The sequence below is a fragment of the Oncorhynchus masou genome, chromosome 22, assembly GCF_036934945.1.
Source record: "Oncorhynchus masou masou isolate Uvic2021 chromosome 22, UVic_Omas_1.1, whole genome shotgun sequence".
NCBI lineage: Eukaryota > Metazoa > Chordata > Actinopteri > Salmoniformes > Salmonidae > Oncorhynchus > Oncorhynchus masou.
Window position 1 is genome coordinate 30307646 of NC_088233.1, and position 23956 is coordinate 30331601.

The 23956-nt window shown below is 45.4% G+C and overlaps 1 protein-coding gene across 2 annotated transcripts in view; it reads right to left on the minus strand.

Moving 5' to 3' along the window:
• Positions 1–1267: 1267 nt before the first annotated feature.
• Positions 1268–23956, minus strand: part of sema3d (sema domain, immunoglobulin domain (Ig), short basic domain, secreted, (semaphorin) 3D) — a 67593-nt gene continuing 44904 nt past the window's right edge. For both annotated transcript variants that reach the window (XM_064929845.1, XM_064929844.1), the window contains exons 9-18: positions 23273–23387; positions 23104–23173; positions 22064–22208; positions 18810–19032; positions 17375–17463; positions 16620–16661; positions 15508–15665; positions 13669–13733; positions 13413–13552; positions 1268–3094 (exon numbers count right to left, since the gene is read on the minus strand). In XM_064929845.1, coding sequence (XP_064785917.1) covers positions 2612–3094; positions 13413–13552; positions 13669–13733; positions 15508–15665; positions 16620–16661; positions 17375–17463; positions 18810–19032; positions 22064–22208; positions 23104–23173; positions 23273–23387 — 1530 coding nt within the window. In that variant the 3' untranslated portion in view covers positions 1268–2611. The remainder of the gene's footprint in view (positions 3095–13412; positions 13553–13668; positions 13734–15507; positions 15666–16619; positions 16662–17374; positions 17464–18809; positions 19033–22063; positions 22209–23103; positions 23174–23272; positions 23388–23956) is intronic.

Sequence of the window (23956 nt, forward strand, 5' to 3'; positions counted from 1 at the left end):
GGTCTCCTGTTTCCTTTCAGAGAGAGAGAGAGAGAGATCCTCTGTGTTCTGTTCCTCTTACTGATAAATAAGCAATAGGGCGAGATAGAAGAGCTCCTCAATGCAACGCACAGTCAAGCTGAAATATTAATCATCATTGTTATGGGACAGAGAGGGAAATCGCTGCGGGGAGGAGAAGGAAAATGTATATGTTCTGGTATCAAATGATGCGAGAGAAACAACCTTTTACACCAAGCAGTGCTTTTCAATGCCATACAACAACTGCAATCATATTTAAAGCAATTTCCAAAATTGTGTGTCCTTCCTGTGTGCTTCAGTTATTTCCATAGATAGGAGAAATTAACATGGTTGACGCTACATTAAAAATGCACTCTAAAAACGTTAGTATAATTTCAGCCAGCAGTTACAAGTTGTGCTCACAAGCCAAAACGAGTCACAGTTTTTGTGTACTACATCATCCATTTCATGTGATATTTTACACATTTTGTAATTTGTATGATATTTTACAAATCCAATTTGTGCATTATGTGTAAAAATAAAAGTGCTTAACCCAGAGTGCATCTTTAAGTCTATTGTAGGGCTACAAGGACCATCACTAACAAGGAAAGCAGGGGAAAGGGGTAGGTGCTACTACGTAGGTCAAGGAAAACATACAGCATGTAGGTGAAGGGATAGGGACCCAAATGGAATCAAGCCTCAGGGAGCATGTCAGGGTAACTGTCTACTCATACCAGTCAGCACTGACAAAGGAGATGCCATCTAAACTAATCATATTTGAGGAATTGCATTACTTAAACCAATCATATCTAAGTAAACTGGTGATAGCAATTAGGGACAGTCATGAGGTGATACACAGTGAATTACATTGTCAGACTAATGTCAATGTTGCCAGAGCAATATACTCAATAATACAACACTAACTATCTATGCAGAATACAGAGGTTATACAACACTACATCGCAAGACCACAAGACCTTTTCGGAACCAAAAACCCCTTAGGCTTTATGCTGTTATAGTCTGTCCTATCAGCCCAATACTGACAAACCAATATATCCTGCACATCAGCTGTATCTCCCAGACACACACAGTTCTGCCCTACAGCATCTACGGCCAACTGGAACTGAATCATCCTGACATCTCCGTGCGTGTGTGTGTCTGGGTGTGTGTCTGGGTGTGTGTGTGCGTGTGTGTGTGTGTGCAAGGCTGCTTTTATATCAGGACTGGACCAGCTGAGCTGAAAAAGTTCACTGCGGTACAAAAATACACTTATGACGCACTTTTTATTTCTCTGTCTCATTCTCTCTCCCTCTCCATACTCATTCAGGATTATAAGGTAAGAGTTTATTTCAATCACTTTTAGGCAATACCAAAATACACCTACAAAAACAGAAACATTCACTTTGTACAAAAATATGATTCTTTGTTCATTCCAGACATAATACATGATTATTATAGTAGCAGTAGAATAGGTCATAGCTAAGCTTATCTAGAGCAGGCAGTTTCTCCTGTACATGTTATAGAAGTATTTACAGTCATTCAACATGAATGCATCTGATTAACACACACTACTGACCGATGGGCCACATCTCAATAGGATCAAATAGGGTCATGGCTAGAAGGGATGCAGCGAAGTTCAGTGACATCACACACTTGTTGTGAACTCAGACCATACTGGCTTAGCCATGTCACCCATGATACTAGTCAGTATTTAACGTCCATCCATGTCTGAGGACGACGGGAGATGACGTGGAAACTGGCCACTAGGGACAACAGGGAACACTGGTTTTGCTAGGGTGTTGTGGACGGGAATGGTGGATAAGCATCTGCGTCAGATTGAAAGTTCAAATCTAGCAAAAGAAAGTAATTTTTGTTTCAAGCCTATCCAAAAAACTTAACCGTTACCCTTAACCTTATTACCCTAACCTTAACCATTCGAAGTTAATGACTAACCTTGAGAATTTGGAGTTAATGCCTGAACTTAACGTTAAACACTTCGAAATCTGATATTTGGAACAATTTAAAAAAAAATGCTGTGTTTGTGAAAAATGGACAAATTCCAAACTCTCACGGGAGTTTGAAATCACATTTGACATTAGCTGCATCCCTTCTAGCCACAACCATAAAACAGTAAAAGCACTGAGACAATATTGAGATACAAACCTGGTCACAGCCAGAGGTATCATGGGTAGTGTAGTTTGAAAAGCCAGACCTATGTAAGTCCTATGAGTGTTTGACTGGTATAAAATACGATCATACCTGTGACAGCAGTCTACTCTTAGCAGTCTACACCCTCATTGAACCCTTTTTGGTTGCAAGTAGAACCATTTTGGTTCAAGGTACAACTCTTTCTACAGAGGCTCCTACATGGAACCCAAAAAGGTTCTAGCTGGAAGCAGAAAGGGCTCTCCTATGGGGACAGCCAAAGAACCCTATTGGAATATTTTTTTTCTAAGATTGTATTGTGGTCCCTATAACTTTCCCTCAAGTATAACTACTTGTTTGATCATCTTACCCATGGCCCCCCTTTACCACTATAAACATTGATGGTTTCCCCTAATGACACTTTTTGTGACTGCTGTTCTCCCTCCTCCTTTTTGGTATCCTCACCAGCTCAACCTCTCCTCTGCCTCACTACCCTCTGTCCATCCATCTCTTTATCCCTCTCTCCATTCCTCTCTCCATTCCTCTGTCCGTGGTGTCGTCTGTTCCTGCTTTTCTTCAGCTCCTGGATGTGTTTCCATTTCCCCACCCCCTGCCCTCTTCCACCTCTCCTATTGGCCGGCCTCTTCTCCAGCCAAAGCGAATCACAGTACTCCTCCAGCGAGCCCATGGGAGAACTCATCACACGCAGGTAGTCCTTATAGCGCTGACGAGACTCTGCCCCGGGGCGAACCTCAACACTGGGGACCTTGCTGGGCTTTGGCCGCCCGTCAAGATGCCCGTATGAAATGAGGCGCAGCGTGAGGCGGAGCAGAGTGTGTGTGAAGTGTGTGTGCTCCTGTGCCATACACACGTACATGCCGGCATCGGCAGGATGGAGGGAGCGAATGAGGAGACCTTGGCCTGTATGGACCACTCTGTCATCTGGCCTCACCTGGGAGAGGGGGTGAGATTACAGAATATTAGCTATAAACATTCATATAGTACTCTACAGAGACAACCCAGCAAACCGGAAACATTAGCTAAAATTCCCAGTTCTAGTTAGGGTTTTATCTAACATTAGTATGATAACTTCGCAAAAACATTTAAGGAATGTATAAAACAACCACCACAGAACATTCCCCAAACGTCCTCATTAGGTTTCCAGGTATAATAACATAGTGTATGAATGAATTTGCTATGAATTTCATAAATTACTTATTTGGAAATTGTGGAAAATTGTGCAACATTGTGGGAATGTTCTGTGCATATTCTTGCAACATCCCAGACAGCGCCCATAATTGAATTAAATGTTCTGGGACCCTTTAAAGAACATAGACCAGGTGTTCTGGCAACATTCTTACACCATTATAGGAATGTCTTGTTCAACCTAACTTAAACATTGTATGAATGTCATCACAACTGAGCATATTTTGTGCTTTGGGAACCTCATTGTTCCCACAACCTAATTAAATGTTCTGGGAACCTTTAAAGAACACAGAAAGTCTGTTCTGTCAGACATTATCGGAATGTCAGCACAACTGGACAGTCATAGCCCCACAATGTTCCCACAACCTAAAGAAACATTCTGGGAACCTTTAAACACATTAAACGTGTTCTAGGAACGTTCTTGCAACATCAGGCAAATGTTTTATACAAACATTCTATAATCATCAGCATGACAAGTGGGCTTCCGAGTCGCACAGTGGTCTAAGGCACTGCATCTCAGAAGAGTCACTACAGACACCCTGGTTAGAATTGAGGCTGTGTCACAACCGGACGTGATTGGGAGTCCCATAGGGTGCTGCAGAACTGGCCCAGGGTCGTCCGGGTTTGGCCGGTGTAGGCCGTCATCGTAAATAAGAATTCGTTTTTAACTGACTTGCCAAGTTAAATAAAGGTTAAATAAAAATTATTGTACAGTTTTTGTGTTTTTAGAACATTTGCTGCGACCTAACGGATGTTCTGGGAACTTTCACAGAACTGATTTTGGTTTGCTGGGAACCATCTAGAATAGGAATTGGACAGACTGGACATTGGACAGACTTTAAGCCTAACTCACCAAGAAAAAATAAGCAGGGAAATAAGCAAGAAAACCTTAACAAACCTATATGATTGGTATGAAACATATGGAATGTATGATCTCTGGCCTAACAGGGATACCAGACCTATCGGCACCAGATCGTAACCCTTCAACAACATCTCACACACTCCAATACCTCCCACAGTGTCACAAACACACGGCTAATTTGTACCCAAGGTGTTTTAAGCACGGCAATGACCCTTGGAACAGGATGCACATTAAGGGTTTGGATGCGGTGTGTGTTAACTGATGGGGTCAGAGGTGTGTGTGTGTGTGTCAGGGTCAGCGGTGCTAGCATATCAGAGTGATAATGATCCTTTCTTCATGCTCACTAACATCTACCATGATTCATCAGGTGGCATGGCCTAAAACAACACAGCTGGGCTGTGTGTGTGTGTGACTGAGATAAAGAGGAAGCAAGCGGGAGTGCTTTAATGCATACTTCCCCCCTCAGGCTGCTCTCTTACCACCTGCCAGAGGTTAATAAACTGAAAACACAGACAGTTTTACATTTTAGTCATTTAGCATATGCTCTTATCCATAGTGACTTACATTTCATTTACATTTTTTTTAGGTGGGACAACTGCATATCTCAGTCAGAGTAAGTACATTTTTATCAATAAAGTATCAATATCAGCAGAATCAGAGCAAGTAAGGGGGTAAAAGGAAAGTGTGAGTGTTAGTTCACAAAAGGCTTTTTGGGGGGCGGGAGGTGGCTGAGGAGGGGGTGTGAGGGAGGGTACTGTGGGATTATTTAGATATTATTTGAAGAGGTAGGGTTGCAGATGCTTTTGGAAGAGAGGCAGTTCCTCTTGCTCCTCTGTAGGCAAACACCATGTTCTTGTAGTGGATGCGATTTTCGTCTGGAAGTCAGTGGAGTGTGCTGAGGAGCGGGGTGACATGGGATGAGCGGGGTGACACGGGAGGAGCGGGGTGACACAGGAGGAGCGGGGTGACACGGGATGAGCGGGATGACACGGGATGAGTGGGATGACACGGGAGGAGCGGGGTGACACAGGAGGAGCGGGGTGACACGGGAGGAGCGGGGTGACACAGGAGGAGCGGGGTGACACGGGAGGAGCGGGGTGACACGGGAGGAGCGGGGTGACACGGGATGAGCGGGATGACACGGGATGAGTGGGATGACACGGGAGGAGCGGGGTGACACGGGAGGAGCGGGGTGACACGGGATGAGCGGGGTGACACGGGAGGAGCGGGGTGACACGGGAGGAGCGGGGTGACACAGGAGGAGCGGGGTGACACGGGAGGAGCGGGGTGACACAGGAGGAGCGGGGTGACACAGGAGGAGCGGGGTGACACTGGAGGAGCGGGGTGACACGGGAGGAGCGGGGTGACATGGGAGGAGCGGGGTGACACAGGAGGAGCGGGGTGACACGGGAGGAGCGGGGTGACATGGGAGGAGCGGGGTGACACGGGATGAGCGGGGTGACACGGGAGGAGCGGGGTGACATGGGAGGAGCGGGGTGACACGGGAGGAGCGGGGTGACACGGGAGGAGCGGGGTGACACGGGAGGACCGGGGTGACACGGGAGGAGCGGGGTGACACGGGAGGAGCGGGGTGACACGGGAGGAGCGGGGTGACACGGGAGGAGCGGGGTGACACGGGATGAGCGGTGGTGACACGGGATGAGCGGGGTGACACGGGAGGAGCGGGGTGACACGGGAGGAGCGGGGTGACACGGGATGAGCGGGGTGACACGGGATGAGCGGTGGTGACACGGGAGGAGCGGGGTGACATGGGAGGAGCGGGGTGACACGGGATGAGCGGTGGTGACACGGGAGGAGCGGGGTGACATGGGAGGAGCGGGGTGACACGGGAGGAGCGGGGTGACACAGGATGAGCGGGGTGACACGGGAGGAGCGGGGTGACACGGGAGGAGCGGGGTGACACGGGAGAACTGGTGAAGATGGAACAGCAGGCGTGCTGCAGGGTTCTGGATAAGTTGCAGGGGTTTGATGACACAAGCTGGGAGCACAGCCAACAGCGAGTTGCAGTAGTCCAGACGGGAACTGACAAGTTTCTGGATTAGGACTTGCGCCACTTCCTGTGTGAGGTAGGGTCGTACTCTATGGGTGTTGAAGAGCATGAACCTGCAGGAGCGAGTCACTGCTTTGATGTTTGCAAAGAACGACAGGGTGTTGTCCAGGGAAAGGCCAAGGTTATTTGCACTCTGGGCAAGGGACACCGCAAGGCCTCCCTGGTAGGAAGAGACACTCCATTTGTCGATGTTGAGCTTGAGTTGGTGGGCCGACATCCAAACTGAGATATATATACCAGGTACGCACAGATGCTTTTTGCCACCTGGATGTCAGAAGGGGGGAAGGAGAAAAGTAGTTGAGTGTCATCAGCATAGCTATGATAGGAGAGACCATGTCAGGATATGACGGAGAAGAGGAGAGAAGAGGAGAAGAAAAGTAGTTAAACCGGCCTAGAACCGAAACCTGGGGGACATCAGTAGTGAAAGCACGTGGTGCAGACACAGATCTTCTCCATGTCTCCTCGTAGAATGGTCCTGCCAGGTAGGATGCAATCCAAGAGTGTGCAGAGACTGAGACGCCCCGCCCTGAGAGGGTGGAGAGGATGATCTGATAGTCTGAGACGCCCCGCCCTGAGAGGGTGGAGATGATGATCTGATAGAGTCTGAGATCCCCAGCCCTGAGAGGGTGGAGATGATGATCTGATAGAGTCTGAGATCCCCAGCCCTGAGAGGGTGGAGAGGATGATCTGATAGAGTCTGAGATCCCCAGCCCTGAGAGGGTGGAGAGGATGATCTGATAGAGTCTGAGATCCCCAGCCCTGAGAGGGTGGAGAGGATGATCTGATAGAGTCTGAGATCCCCAGCCCTGAGAGGGTGGAGAGGATGATCTGATAGAGTCTGAGATCCCCAGCCCTGAGAGGGTGGAGAGGATGATCTGATAGAGTCTGAGATCCCCAGCCCTGAGAGGGTGGAGAGGATGATCTGATAGAGTCTGAGATCCCCAGCCCTGAGAGGGTGGAGAGGATGATCTGATAGAGTCTGAGATCCCCAGCCCTGAGAGGGTGGAGAGGAGGATCTGATAGAGTCTGAGATCCCCAGCCCTGAGAGGGTGGAGAGGATGATCTGATAGAGTCTGAGATCCCTAGCCCTGAGAGGGTGGAGAGGATGATCTGATAGAGTCTGAGATCCCCAGCCCTGAGAGGGTGGAGAGGATGATCTGATAGAGTCTGAGATCCCCAGCCCTGAGAGGGTGGAGAGGAGGATCTGATAGAGTCTGAGACGCCCCGCCCTGAGAGGGTGGAGAGGATGATCTGATAGAGTCTGAGATCCCCAGCCCTGAGAGGGTGGAGAGGATGATCTGATAGAGTCTGAGATCCTAAGCCCTGAGAGGGTGGAGAGGATGATCTGATAGAGTCTGAGATCCCCAGCCCTGAGAGGGTGGAGAGGAGGATCTGATAGAGTCTGAGATCCCCAGCCCTGAGAGGGTGGAGAGGATGATCTGATAGAGTCTGAGATCCCCAGCCCTGAGAGGGTGGAGAGGAGGATCATGGAGTCGAAGGCAGCAGATAGATCTTGGAGGATGAGAACAGAGGAGAGAGAGTCAGCTTTGGCAGTGTGGAGAGCCTCCATCACACAGAGAAGAGCAGTCTCGGTTGAGTGACCCGTCTTGAAGAGTGACTGGTTAGGATCAAGAAGATTGTTCTGAGAGAGATAGCGAGAGTGTTGGTCAGAGATAGCATGCTCAACAGTTTTGGAAATAAAAGAAAGAAGGGATGTATAATCTGTAGTTTTTGACATCAGAGAGTCTTGGTTTCTTGAGGAGGGGAGCAACACTGGCCATTTTGAAGTCAGAGGGGACGCATCCAGTGGATGAGTTGATGAGGGAAGTGAGGAATGGGAGAAGGTCTCCAGAGATGGTCTGGAGAAGGGAGGAAGAGATGGGGTCGAGCGGGCAGGTTGTCGTGCGGCCGGACCTCACTAGTTTCTCATCTGGAGAGAGGGGAGAAAGAGATCAAGGCATAGGGTAGTTGTGTGAGTGAGACCAGTGGACTCATTAGGCTGAGTAAATGAGGAGAGGATGTTGTTAACCTTCTTTTCAAAGTTGTTGACAAAGTCGTCCGCAGAGAGAGGAGGGAGGGGGATTGTCAGAGGATTAAGGAGGGAAGATAAGGTGGAAAAGAGTTTCCTGGGATTAGAGGAAGAAGCTTGTAGAGCGATAGAAAGTGGCATTAACAGTGGATAAAGAGGAAAAAAAGGTGGAGAGGAGGGAGTGAACATACGATAGGTACTCCGGATGTTTAGTTTTCCTCCATTTTCACTTAGCTGCCCGCAGCCCTGTTCTGTAAGCTTGCAATGAGTCACTCAGCCACAGAGCAGGAGGGAAGGGCAGAGTCGGACAGGAGGAAAGGTGACAGTGGGAGTTATAGGATGCGGAAAGGAAGGAGAGCAGGGTTGATGAGGCAGAACCAGGAGATAGGAGGTAGATGGATTTAGCAGAAGAGAGTGATGATAGGATAGAAGAGGAGAGAGTAGCGGAAGAGAGAGAGCGAGGATTGTGATGGCAATTGACCATCTGGGTAGGGGCTGAGTGGTTAGGATTTGAGGAAAGGGGGAAAACAATTGTGATCCGAGACTTGAAGGGGGGTTTCAGTGAGGTTAGTAGGCGAACAGCCTCTAGTAAAGATGAAATCAAGCATATTGCCTGCCTTGTGAGTGGGAGGGGACTGGGTGAGGTAAAAATAGGCAAGGAGGGGAATCAAAGAGTTGGAAAGAAATGAATCGAAGGCAGACATCGGGATGTTGAAGTCGGCCAGTACAAAGAGCGGTGAGCCACCGGTCAGGAAATTAGCTTATCAAGGTGTCAAGATCAATTGAGGAACTCGCTAAAGGCATCTGGTGGGCGATAGATGACAACAATGTAAATCGTGAGAGGACATGTGACAGTGACAGCATGGAATTCAAATTAGGAGATGGACAGATGAGTGAGAGACTAAAGAGAAAATCAATTTCTGCATTTAGGTGAAATGAGTAGCCCTGTGCCAGTACCGCGATGACAAAATGCTCTTGGACTATGAGAGAATACATAGTCCGATGACAAGAGAGCAGCTGGAGTAACATTGTTCTCTGGGGTGATTCATCTTTACGTTATGGGCCAAAAAGGCAGCATAGGCTGAGATGAACGTGGCGTTCTTGACCGCAGATCAGCAGGTCCAACCGCTGCTGGGGACCAGGAATTCCACATGGGTTGTTTGCGCAGGGTACATTAAATTAGAAGGGTTGCAGCCAAGGGGTGGGGAGCGTCTGTCAAGCTAACAGGTATAGCAAAGACACACAGTTGGCAAAGCTACAAAATAACTCTGAGATCTGAAAATAACTAGGTAAGATTCTCAAATGAGAGAGTGGTGTGGAGCCTTCCTCTCTTTCCTCCCTCGAACAGCTCCGCAGAACTGTCTTGGTTCTGGCGATGAGACCGCTGCCCACAGCTCCGCAGAACTGTCTTGGTTTTGGCGATGAGACCGCTGCCTACAGCTCCGCAGAACTGTCTTGGTTTTGGCGATGAGACCGCTGCCTACAGCTCCGGCTGAGCTAACAGAGGAGACTGGTCGTCTGAGGTCCTCTGTGGCTCAGTTGGTAGAGTATGGTGCCTTGCAACACCATGATAGTGGGTTTGATTCCTGGGACCATCTGTACTTAAAATGTATGCATGCATGACTGTAAGTCGCTTTGGATAAAAACCTAAAGGTCTTATTATATTAGACTGAAATACTAACACTAGTTTCCTACTGGAGGTGAAGAGTGCACTTCCCGGTACTAAATGCTGCCTGCCTAGGAGAGGAGAAACCACTCCCCCTCCAATAAAGCCACTGATTATCAAAACAACAGAATTCACAAATTGCCCTGCCCCTTAATCCTGGTTGACGTGTCAACAATCAGCTACAGGTTATGAGCAGTCAGCAGTTCACACACCAAGTAGCTATTGGTCAGACAGACAGCACTTAAAGTAGATGACACTAGCTAGCAAGAAGACAATACTAGACAACAACAGATGAAGACAACAATTCTATGTCTCACTCCTGGAGATATCAGGAGTCCTCTATATAGAATGAAGCTCACTGAGATGGAGCCTGGGAAGCTGGTTATATACTCAGAAAAGCAGTGAAACCACTACCCGTCCTATAGAGCCACTGACTACCAAAACAGTCCCAAATTGGCCTGCCCCTTAATCAGCTGTAAGTTATGAGCAGTCAGCAGTTCACACACCGAATAGGCTACTGGGAAGACATACTTAAAGCAGAAAATAAATATTGGTATCACTCCTGGAGATATAAGGAGTCCACTAGGTATAGATTGGAGTGCTTTGATGTGGAAGAGATCATTCATGTCCCACGCATTAAGGCCAGCTAGTCTGTGTGTGATGTGTGTGTGTGTGTGTGTGTGTGTGTGTGTGTGTGTGTGTGTGTGTGTCAGTCAGTAGAGTATCTCTCCATCTTGACATTGATGATGTGTACAACTCTACTACAGCTGTGATATGATGAGTCCGGATTCAGAAGTAAACATGGTAAGCCCAAATAAAGAGGTTCTACACTAGTACTTACCACAGTGCTATTAAACATACATCCTCTACAAAAGGGTCAGGAGGTTTCAGGAGGAATCTGAATGTAGTTTGTAGAGTGGAATGTATTTTTCACATAATTCTGACATGATACTTATTATGGTGAGAGGGAGAGAGGAGAAGGGGGAGAAGAAGGAAACAGATGAAAGAGGTCGGGGGCAGGTAGAAGGGAGGAAGGGATTGAGGAGAGGTCGGGGGCAGGTGGAAGGGATTGAGGAGAGGTCGGGGGCAGGTGGAATGAGACGGAGGACAGAGGGAAGAAGGGAAAGGCTGATGGGAGGAGTCTGAAATTATGAAATAAAAATAGGATGGAAAGTGAAATAAAACAGACATCACCTGCTACTATATGAAAGTCCAGCTGTAAGACCACCCACACAATATATAATAAAGGTTGATAAATGAAAGCTCCTCTAAAGGTCATTCCACCAGTAGCATGTATCTGGACAGCTGCTAGTGTGAATGTTGCTCTCTGTGGGACTTCTGTATAACATGTATCTACACCATTCAACATAGTCAGGGTCAAACTATTCCAGAGAGAGAACTCCTGCATCCAATCCTTCAACCTCCTTCCCATTGTGTTTCTAACACACATGGCCTTGCCTGGGCTATGGTTTCCCATGTGGGGGAACGCGGTTACGCACGCACACACACACACACACACACACACACACACACACACACACACACACACACACACACACACACACACACACACACACACACAGGAGGTGTTGACTAGACCAATCTCTATGGTCTGGTTCAGGAGATGAGTGTCAACCTCAATGAGCTGCTTTCCTCACCTCCCCTTTCCCACAAAAAACCTGTCTCAATCGTCTCACCTCCCCTTACCCCAAAAAAATGATGTCTCTCTCTCCTCATCTCCCCTTACCAAAACCTCCCCTCCCTGTCCCCTCCCCTCCCTTTCTCTTCACTTCACCTACCGGTTCCACTCCTCCAATACAAACACATGTATCTCCCAGTCTCCCTCTCTTTGTCCCTCTCTCTGTCCCTCTCCCTCTCAATTTCCCTCTAACTCTCCCTCTCTCTCTTCCAGTGTCTGGTCTCAGTCAGTCACCACCTCGACCAGAGACAAAAGTTTTAGAAGGTTAATTCGACTCATAACGACCAGTATGAGTTCAGGGAGCGAGGACGAAATAGGAGGATGAGGAATAGGAGAGTAGAGTAAGGAAGAGAGAGAGAATAAAAGAGAAAGAGAGTGATGGATGGACTGTGCTAGTGAATCACTATCTGTGATCTCCATCTGGAAGCCACTAGGGATTGACCGCTGGTCATCAGCTCTTTGTTCTACAAAGGTGAGAGTTGACAGTTGACTGTGTAGGTCTCAGACAAGGTTCAGGTATTCTTTGATGTTTAATGAGTAACCTTGTCTGAGACTTTTTAATGAGTAACCTTGTCTGAGATACTGTTACCTATTACCCTTCTCCTGACCTCCTCCTCTCCTCCTCCTCCCCTCTTCCTCTTCTTCCTCTTTCTACAGTAACCCCGGGGGTTCCAAAGTCAAACGGACCATTCTGGTAAAAACTAGAGTGAAAAACTCTCAGCTTCCGGTCAGAGGGCAACAGTGGACTCAGGTACACCACTTCAAATATTTAACCTTAAAATTGCTGACTGACTAGTAACGTTAAGACTCTGTTAGAACACTGTAACGATATATAACTGTGTAGACATCATTTGATATGAAGTGGATTGGTGAAAGCTTTGTAGTGAAACAGCTCACCTATTCAGTTGTGACAGATCAAGATCACTCCAAGGAAGAAAGGAGGGAAGGTGCATGACATAGTGACCGTACGAAAACAAGACTAAATCCTAGTCAAAATGGCCAGCATATCCGTTCGTCCCACTTTTGGACAGACGTTTCACCCAAGGGTTGATGTTTCCTCGCAGTAGAGACTTTCTCTTTCCGTAATCCTTTGTTTCCCCAGCCATGAGCAGTATATTATCTTTGTATTTGGGGGCAATGTGAAACAGAACAAGAGAAAGGAGCCCATAAACCGTGTAGAACATCTAAGCCCCCTCCAGGTTGTTGTGTTTGGGTGTGTTGTTATGCTGTTATGTAAGGGTATATGATGTAACAGAGAGAGTGTCTGTTCTAGGCAGTTAAATAGTCTGTGTATCAGACATGTGATGACTTATAACCTCTCTAGTAATGCTAGCACTGTAAGCCTCTGATAACACATTACTTACTACTTCTTCTTTGACCCCTCTCTACAATGTGTGTGTGTGTGTGTGTGTTCCCAAAAGAATAGTAAACAAACAAAAATATGACCAACTGGGAACATTTTGTTGATTTCTAGGGGGATTAGGGTTAAGGTTAGAATAAGTGTAAGGATTAGAATTAGGTTTAGGGTTAGGGGCTAGGGTTAAGGTTAGGTTTTGGGGTGAAGGTTGGGGTGAGGGTTAGATTTAGGGTTAGGAAGAATAGGATTTTGAATAGGACTGAATTTTGTGTCCCCACCAAGGGTAGTTGTATGTGTGTGGCCTATGTGTGTGTGTGTGCGTGTGCGTGTGTGTGTGCGTGCGTGCGTGCGTGTGTGTGTGCGTGTGTGTTCTGTCTCACCTCCTCTCTGTGTTCAGCTCCAGGTCTATGTATGAACCAGCGTGTGGTGGTCTGTTGTGATTTGGGGAGACACTCCAGGAAGGTCGAGTTATTCTCCACCCCAAACATTGTCCTCTCCTCCACCCTGCCTCCACGCAGAGCTGAGAACACAGAAATATATCCATAAAGTGTTAACATGTTATATTGTGATTGTCACGGTCGCACACCAACCCACACACCATGTAGAGGGAGTCAGAGCAGCAGTGTTGTTACTTACTGTCCTCTGTGTCCCAACACTGGCTGGATGGGTCTCCATGTTTGATGTCTTGTCTTCTGGCTCTCCTGTCAACACAAAACACATACATAAACACACACACACGCCGCAGGGTTAGGGGTGAGAGGTCAAGAAAGGTGACAAGGTCACATCCTGCTGTCAAGGCAATGTTTTACTCTTCGTAACACACAAAAGGTTTTCTCTCTGCATGCGTGTGTGTGTGTGTGCGTGTGTGTGTGTGTGTGTGTGTTGCTGTGAGTCCAGATCAGTTTTTTCCAGGGGCTTTCTATTACCTGTAACAGGAGTTACTTCAGGCAGTGATTGAAGCTGCTCTGTCTGTCCTGATAAACCTGGTCAATCTGTCTAACATGCTGAACATACTGACAACAACCATATATGGATAACACACTGAACCCAACAACTGACAACCACAGATACGTAAAGAACACACGGAACCCAATAGCCAAGCTGAACCCAATAGCCAAGTTGAACCCAATATACAAGTTGAATTCAATAGCCAAGATGAACCCAATATCCAAGTTGAACTCAATAGTCAAGTTGAACCCAATAGCCAAGTTGAACTCAATAGCCAAGATGAACCCAATATCCAAGTTGAACTCAATAGCCAAGTTGAACTCAATATCCAAATATTCAAGTGTTTTGGACAAAGACTAGAGATTCCAAAGCTGCCTCTCTCTCTGAAAGCTATGGATGGGTCTATTGGTGTTTACACAGTCAACCACCTACATCCTATAGATTTAGCTTGAACTTGAGATATATGCGTCCCTGTAATTTTCTCTGTTTTGCTCTCCCCTCTCTCACCATCTCTCGCTATCCCCCATAGATGTAGGTAATGTGTAGAGTTTTGTATTCTACAGCCTGTATGTCCTCAGATCAGTTTTCAAAGTACCACCAGGCACCAACCAACCACCCCCTCTATACCCCACAATGCAATAACATGACCCCTCCTCAGCCATAATGCAATAGTGTGACCCCAAAATATAGGGCAAACACACAAACACATATACACACATACACAAACACTCCATATAAACAAAGATGACAGACAGAAGGAGAATGACAGTACATTAATAATTAGCCCATCAGAGAGCTTCTAATCAGAGAGAGCAAGAGCGAGAGCGAGAGAGAGAGAAAGAGAGAGAGAGAGAGAGAGAGAGAAAAGTGGGTTAATGCCCTGTGGCAGAGAGAAACACGAAAGAAACAAAAGCAAACCAAAAACATATTTAGAAAGGTATGATAGAAACCTTCGCTCTTCTACGGATTCATTAAATCCTGCTAGTGGACGTCTACTCATACCTGATCTGAAAAGGAAGTCTGGACATGTCAGAGTTCATGACAAATGCCCTTCATTTCATGGATAACTAATAGGTCATCTATGGGTCCTGAGGCCTGCTATGTTTCAGATACCTCAGATGAAAGGAGTAACAATATGACAGCTGTTTTATATGTTCCTGTATAGTTTATATGTTCTTAACAACATGTTACAGAAACTATACAGGACATTATTGGGCATTTTCTGCACCATCATACACCTGAAAAAATGTGTGTGTATGTGTGTGTGTGTGGGGGTGTGTGTGCGTGTGTGTGTGTGTGTGGGGGGGGGGGTGGGTGCGTGCGTGTGTGTGGGGGTGTGGGTGTGGGTGTGTGTGCGTGCGTGCGTGCGTGCGTGTGTGTGTGTGTGCGTGCGTGCGTGTGTGCGTGTGTGTGTGTGCGTGTGTGTGGGTGCGTGTGCGTGTGCGTGTGTGTGTGTGGGGGTGTGGGTGTGGGTGGGTGTGTGTGTGTGTGTGCGTGTGTGTGTGTGTGTGTGTGTGTGTGTTCTACCTCTTGGATGCTGGGACGTATTGTGAGCAGGTGTGTCCGTCCCAGGCGCAGTAAGGATCTCTGGCAAGGCAACACTCTGCACACACCTGACCATACAGGTGACACCTGCTCAGGGACACCTGGGCTAGCCCCGCCCCCGAACCCACATACAGCTGTTGCTATGGAAACAGAGATGGGGACAACAAACTACATCAGGGAAGGATTCAGTCTAGCACACTTGTTTCAACTAATCACCTCGCTATATGTTGTTGCTGTTTACACTATAATATGGTTCATTGTGGGGAAGAGACCTGTGTTTTTCTGATCTCCATTTTTTTCATTGTATGTGTGTGTGTCCGTGCGTGCGCATGTGAGTTCACATATGTGATTTAGTACACCCACATATCCAGCAGCATATAGTACAGTACACTCGTAGAAAAAAAGAGGGTTCTACATGGAATCCAAAAGATTTCTACTTGGAACCAAAAAGGGTTTTTCTACGGGGACAGTCGAATAACCTTTTTGGAACCCTTTTTTGAAGAGTGTATCCTCAGGGTTCTCACCTCCAATATTATTATTACTGGAAGTCAGTCCCCATACCTTTAGAGGTGGTCTAAACAACAAAACCTTCAACAACGAGAGAGAGAGAGAGAGAGAGAGAGAGAGAGAGAGAGAGAGAGAGAGAGAGAGAGAGAGAGAGAGAGAGAGAGGTGTTTTGTATGGATCTGCCTGGACTCGTCTGAACCAGGGATTACAAAACAAACACTGGACGGAAATTTGGAAAACACTGGGGGATGGGTTGGGATGAGATGAACACGCACACACACACACACACACGCACACACACACACACACACACACACACACACACACACACACACACACACACACACACACACACACACACACACACACACACACACACACACACAGGCAGATGAAGGGAGGCTGTGATTGGAGTTGAACGGTCTGCTGACATCCCTGACCCTCAGATAGCGAGGGAGGAGGCGAGCAAGAGAGGGGAGGAGAAGGGAAGGAAAGAGGGAAGGTGGCTGTGGATGCTGCAGTAAACAAGAAATGTAGGGGAAGATAGAGATGGAAAGGAGGGATAGAGAGAAGAGGGGAGTTCTTACCTGTTTCGAAGAGATCGCCATACTCAGGATGGGAGTGGGAGCCTAGAGGAGAAAACACACATTATCTCCACTATACACACATACACACTGACTCCTACTTTCTACTTAATACATACAGTGTAGTCGTTAGCAAATTAGTTATGCTTGAGAAAAACCAAGCTCATTTTGAAGCTACGGAGATGGCCTCAGGTTAGGGAGTTCAACCAAGGAGTGTGTGAATCAACGAGAGAGAATAAACTCACTCTATGTCTGTCAAACTAGAGAAACACACCTCTCCTCTCTGTACCCCCAGAACTCCTGCTGTGTGTTTAGAATAGTAAGGTATTCATACTATACTGCTGTTTAAAGAGTTGACAACCCTTCAATCAAGAGATAATGTCAAAAAAAATGTAAAAAGCGAAATGAAAATGTTGGTTGATTAATATTAATTGACAAATCACCTTGACCTTGAATTCCAGGACAGAAGGAAATTCAGGATATTAGTTTTTTGTAGTATGAGTAACTACATACATATATAATTTTCTGCCTGCAGTGGAGATAATATGATTTAGAAAAAGTCAGTTATCTGCATCAGAGTGGTATACTGACAGATCGGGTGTATATGTATTCAACTTCTCCAAACCCTATGTGAATGAAGACAATATTTAAAGGTGTGTGTGTGTGTGTGTGTGTGTGTGTGTGCGTGTGCGTGTGCGTGTGCGTGTGCGTGTGTGTGTGTGTGTGTGTGTGTGTGTGTGTGTGTGTGTGTCTATTACCTGGAACACTGAGAGCTCCTCCAGAATCACCTCCTCAGTAGACCAGTTCTCCTGAGTAATGCTCACCACCTTTAGAACTGACCCAGCATCTGGACAACACACACATGTTTATATTTTCACATGCTTATGAAATACACACACATAATACTTCTCTTTCACTAGCTTTCTAGTGAGAGAGATGTACTGAAATGTGACTGCTTGGCTCCAAACAGACTATGATGTTGTAGCGCTATCTGCTGGTCAGTCTGAGCATGACAGCAAAGACAAGGGATTTATTTTTCTAAAGTGCCTTAAGGAAGTATTCACACCCCTTGACTTTTCACATATTTTGTTGTTTTAGAAGGTGAGATTAAAATGGATTTAAATGTCCTTTTTTGTCAACGATCTACACAAAATACTCTTTACTGTCATTTAGGTTAGCATTGTGGAGTAACTACAATGTTATTGATCCATCCTCAGTTTTCTTCTATCACGCCCACTAAACTCTGTAACTGTTTTAAAGTCAAAATTGAAATCCCTGAGTTTCCTGCATCTTTGGCAACTGAGTTAGGAAGGACGTCTGTATCTTTGTAGTGACTGGGTGTATTGATACACCATCCAAAGTGTCATTAATAACTTCACCATGCACCATCTACCAATAGGTGAGCTTCTTTGCAAAGTATTGGAAAACCTCCCTGGTCTTTGTGGTTGAGTTTGTGTTTGAAATGCACTGCTCGAATGAGGGACCTTAGAGATAGTTGTATGTGTAGGGTACAGAGATGAGGTAGTCATTAAAAAATCATGTTAAAAACTATTATTTCATGCAACTCATTTGTGACTTGTTAAGCAAATGTTTGCTCCTGAATTTATTTAGGCTTGTCATAACAAAGGAGTTGAATACTCATTGACTCAAGACATTTCAGATTTACATTTTTTATTAATTTATAAAAATGTCTAAAAACATAATTCCACTTTGAAGTTATGCTGTATTGTGTGTAGGCCAGTGACACAACATCTCAATTTAAATCAATTTTGAATTCAGGCTGTAACACAACAAAATGTGGAATATGTAAAGGGGTGTGAATACTTTCTGAAGGCTCTGTATGTTTCAACTTTCCCTACAACTTGTACCAATATCAGTTCTTTTAAAGTCTTGGTTCCAATTTTAGTCCGATTTTAGTTTACATTTTTTTCTAAGAGATTGACAGTTGGATAGGCTTTCCATAAGGTTTTGAATATCTTACCTATCAGATGAATGTCCTTTTCTGACTCAAATATGATAGGAGACATGGGATTTCATATGGAGCTCACACACAGAGTATCAACAGTACTGCAGGATGGAATTAAAACAACATCTAACATTCAAACAGTCTTAACATTTTCAGGTTAAAGAGGAAGGCTGAGAATAGAATGTTAGGGTTACTGAAAAGTGTGTGTGTTTGTGTCCATCTCTCACCTGTCCCCAGAAACATGACTTCATACTGTCCGTCCTCAGCCATGACGCGGTCCACCACTATCTGTGTCAGTGTGTAGTCGACACGTACACGCGTGAACACGGGTCGGCTGGTCAGGGGGTAGACGGAGCGGAACATGAGGGGGTGGAAGCGGATGAAACTGACCACCTCATCTGAGAAGTCTTTAGTGGTCCTTATCCTGGGATCATACGTCTTACTGGGACACTGGGGAAAGGGGATAGACAATCATGTTCAGACAGTCGGAAACTACCTCGAAGCAGATAGTCATCTAGATAAGTACCTTAAGGACTAATTTAGGAATTCCTGTCATTAAAGACTCACTTCAGCTGTTTTTGAACTTGTCTCCATCTGGTGGTGAACTGAAGTACTCCACAGATTCAGGTACATACCGCTACTTCTGGAGTTCACAACCCTTCTACCCAGTCTGTTCCTCCTATTATACAGTTATAAACCATCCCTCGATGGCGCAATGCATATCCACTCACACACATATACACACACATGCATGCATATACACAAATGTACCGACACATAAAGTGCATTCGGAAAGTATTCAGACATCTTGACATCTTTTCCATATTTTGTTACGTTACAGCCTTAATCTATAATGGATTAAATCATTTTCCCCCTCTCATCAATCTACACACAATGCCACAAAATGACAAAGCAAATGTATAAAAAATAAACAAATGAAGAAAAAAAATCACATTTACATAAGTATTCAACCCCTTTTAACTCTGTACTTTGTTGAAGCACATTTGGCAGTGATTAATTACATACTTAAGTTTTCTTGGCTATGACGCTACAAGCTTGGAAAACCTGTATTTGGGGAGTTTCTCCCATTCTTCTCTGCAGATCCTCTCAAGCTCTATCAAATTGGATGGGGAGTGTCGCTGTACTGCTATTTTCAGGTTTCTCTAGAGATGTTGGTGGAGTACCGCAGAGATGGTTGTTCTTCTGGAATGTTCTCCCATCTCCACAGAGAAACTGGAGTTCTGTCAGAGTGACCATCAGGTTCTTGGTCACCACCCTGACCAAGGCCCTTCTTCTCCGACTGCTCAATTTGCCCTGGGCAGCCAGCTCTAGGAAGAGTCTTGATGGTTCCACGCCACTGTGTTCTTGGGGACCTTAAATGCTGCAGAAATGTTTTGTTGACCTTCCCCAGATCTATGCCTCGACACAATCCTGTCTCGGAGCTAAACGGACAATTCCTTTGACCTCACGGCTGGGTTTTTGCTCTGACATGCACTGTCAACTGTGGACCTTATATAGACAGGTGTGTGCCTTTGCAAATAATGTTCAATCAATTGAATTTACCACAGGTGGACTCCAATCAAGTTGTAGAAACATCTCAAGGATGACCAATGGAAACAGGATGCACCTAAGCTCAATTTCGAGTCTCATAGCAAAGAGTGTGAATACTTATGTAAATAAGGTATTTCTGTTTTTTACTTGTAAAAAAACAACAGTTTTTACCTTGTCATATTGGGGTATTGGGGTATTTTGGAAAAAAAACTTTCCCGTTTTAAACAGGTTATTTTGTCAGAACAAGATGCTAGAATATGCATATGCGTATAATTTATAATAAGCTCTGGATAGAAAACACTCTAATGTTTCCAAAACTGTAAAGATATTGTCTGTGAGTATAACAGAACTGATGTTGCAGGCGAAAGCCTGAGAAAAATCCAATCCGGAAGTGCCCCAGGTTTTGAAAGCGCTGCGTTCCAATGAGTCCCTATTGAGCTGTGAATGGGCCATCAACGAGCTTACGCTTTCTACGTATTCCCCATGGTGTCTACAGCATTGTGACGTAGTTTTACGCATTTACATTGTGTAAGTGGTCACATGGTGGCTCCGAGAGAGATTCTCGCGTAAAATACAGAGGTAGCCATTCCTCCAATCGGTCCTACTGAAAAACGAATTGTCCCGACGGATATATTATTGAATAGATATTAGAAAAACACATTGAGGATTGATTATAAACAACATTTGCCATGTTTCTGTAGATATTATGGAGCTAATTTGGAATATTTTTCGCCGTTTTCGTGACTGCAATTTCCGGGTGATTTCTCAGCCAAAGGTGAAGAACAAATGGAGCTATTTCACCTACAAAAATAATATTTTGGGAAAAAATGAACTTTGTCTATCTACCTGGGAGTCTCGTGAGTGAAAACATCCGAACTTCATCAAAGATAAACGATTTCATTTGATTGCTTTTCTGATTTGTGACAAGGTTGCCTGATGCTAGCAAGGCATAATGCTATGCTAGGCTATCGATAAACTTACACAAATGCTTGTCTAGCTTTGGCTGTAAAGCATATTTTGTAAATATGAGATGACAGGGTGATTAACAAAAGGCTAAGCTGTGTCTCAATATATTCCATTTGTGATTTTCATTAAAAGGAATATTTTCTAGGGATATTTATGTCTGTTGCGTTATGATAATTAGTGTCAGGTGATGATTACGATCCTGGATCTGGGATGGGGAGTCACAAGAAGTTTTAATCCATTTTAGAATAAGGCTGTAACATAACAAAATGTGGAAAATGTCAAGGGGTCTGAATACTTTCCAAATGTACTGTACACACACACCAGTCACAGTCCCTCATGTTAATCAGTTCCTCAAACACTGCAGGAAAGGAAACACACGACGGTGATCACCGTGACGACTTAGAGACATCAACAAAGCTGCCGCCCAGACTGCAGTTTATTATTGTTCACCAGCACTGAGACTAGGTCATATATCACACACACACACACACACACACACACACACACACACACACACACACACACACACACACACACACACACACACACACACACACACACACACACACACACACACATACACACACACATACACACACACACACTTTGACTTCTGTCACATTCTCACAGAGATGCATTATGAGTACAGGCACACATAGTAGATGGGTGTTTATTATTGTTCATCAGGACTGTGTCATGTACCAGGATTGGGTGATATACTGTAAGTTATTTAAGTGGAGGAGAGGGGGTCTTTCTAAATTATCCTGTACAGAAACAGTATGCAGTCATCTTGTTTCCCTACTTACGCCGAGGAGGGAAATGGAGGGGTGTAGGGCTAGGAGAGATGTGTGTGTGTGTGTGTGTGTGTGTGTGTGTGTGTGTGTGTGTGTGTGTGTGTGTGTGTGTGTGTGTGTGTGTGTGTGTGTGTGTGTGTGTGTGTGTGTGTGTGTGTGTGTTACCGTACCGTTCCAGGGCGAGGGTAAGGTATTCTCCCCTCGTATTCTACCCAGCGATGGTCAGGTCCTTCCTTGTGAGCGTAGGGTCCGTTGAACACAGCTCGTATGTCAGCCATGCTATACACACACACCGCCGAGCCACGGAACACAGAGCTGAGGGAGAAACACAGTCTAATAGGTATAGTGGGAAGAATAACCTGAGAAGTACCGTAGAGAGATGTCTCGTTATATAACAGGTTGTTTGGATCCTGGATGCTGCTGATTGGTTAATAGGAGGGTTATTCACCACAATCCCCAGGTAATGCCTTTTAACAGTTCCATTTAAACTGTCAATGTGTATCCATGGTCCCACACAGCCCAGCCAGGCAATCAATAAAACTTGATCTCCCCTGAAAAAGAGCATCTCGACAAATCTCCCCATGCTACTAGCCTAGCTGTCTGCCTCTCTGACCTGTGGAACAATGTAGCAGTTATTTTTTTGTGATCTCCACTCTGCCATGCTTATGAACGTGACAAGACTGACAGCTTCTCTGAGCCTGGCAAATTCATTTATCGGGATCATTATAATGGGTATATCAAAAGAAATGGCAATAGAAACAAAGGTAAAACAAACCAAAATGCACAGGAAAAAATGTTGTTTCAGCTGCTTAATGCGACTGTGTGTTAGCTTTAGTTAGCTAGCTAGTAAAGGAGAAGTAGCTAGCCTGCATAGCTACATGGCAATTATTTATTTAGCATAGCAACCACTGCAAATAAAAGGGATATTATGAACAACCAGCCCATTTGGTTAGAATCTCAGAACTAACGACTGGCTTTTGCCCGGACAGTTTTGTACTCATTAAAATAACGTTTTACGTGTTGGCAATCGTTTTATAAAAGTAATAAGGCCCTCGAACCTGGACATGATTGTGATTAACACCCTCTTAAGTGCTGTTTTCCTGGCCATTGGCGACGACGCCGGCCTAAGAACAGCCCTCGTCAAGAGTTATTTACACGATAATCCTTGATTTCTCAAGCCTTGCGTGGGATGGTGTACTGAGTGTTTTACCTGGAGGTGGTGAAGACTCCATACACAACAGGGTTCTTCTCATCTCTGGTGGGGAGCAGGAATATGTCCTCTACAACGCACACACACATAAAGGTAAGAATGTGGCATTTAGTGCTCACCTGGTGTGTGTCTGTAAACATGGAAGCATGTGTGTGTGTGTGTGACTTACGGAGCTCGTCAAAGTGCGTGTCCACTCCGTCAGGTCCAGGGATGGAACACACCAGTCTGGCTTTGAGGAACGTTGTCCACTTATTGGTCAGACTCCTCAACCCTCCCACGTCATTCTGAAACACAACCACAACACGACCATAACACAACCATGACACAACCGTAGTCTAACACACAAATACATCTGAAATCCGTTTTGCAGGTTTAAAACCATGAAACAACCACAGTCTAGTCCTGAGATATCAAGTACAACACAACTGCAAACAATTTTACAGACCTTGAACGCGTAAACTCCTGTTTGAGACCAGTTTAAATAAACCAAGATAAAGACTGGTGGTCGGAATGAACTGATAAAGGAGGGCGAGACGACTGAAGAGGAAAATTGCTGACAAGGAGGAGAGAATAGCTTAGAAGGATTTAGTAGGACAAGAATAGCAGTATGAAGGAAGAATTGAAGCCAGAGAAAGGGAGAGAAAATCTAAAGAAGTAGAAATATGAGGGAAGAGGAATTGAAGGTAAACTAGCAAGCTCATTAATTATGCATGTTTTCCAATTAGCATATGTATACCCCTGGCTGAGTGCTCTACTCAATAAAGCAATGCCCTTCTCAGTGTTAGGGTTAGGGTAGGAGTACTCAAATATACATATTAAGTACAGGACCCCTTTATCCAGCACAAGAGTCCTA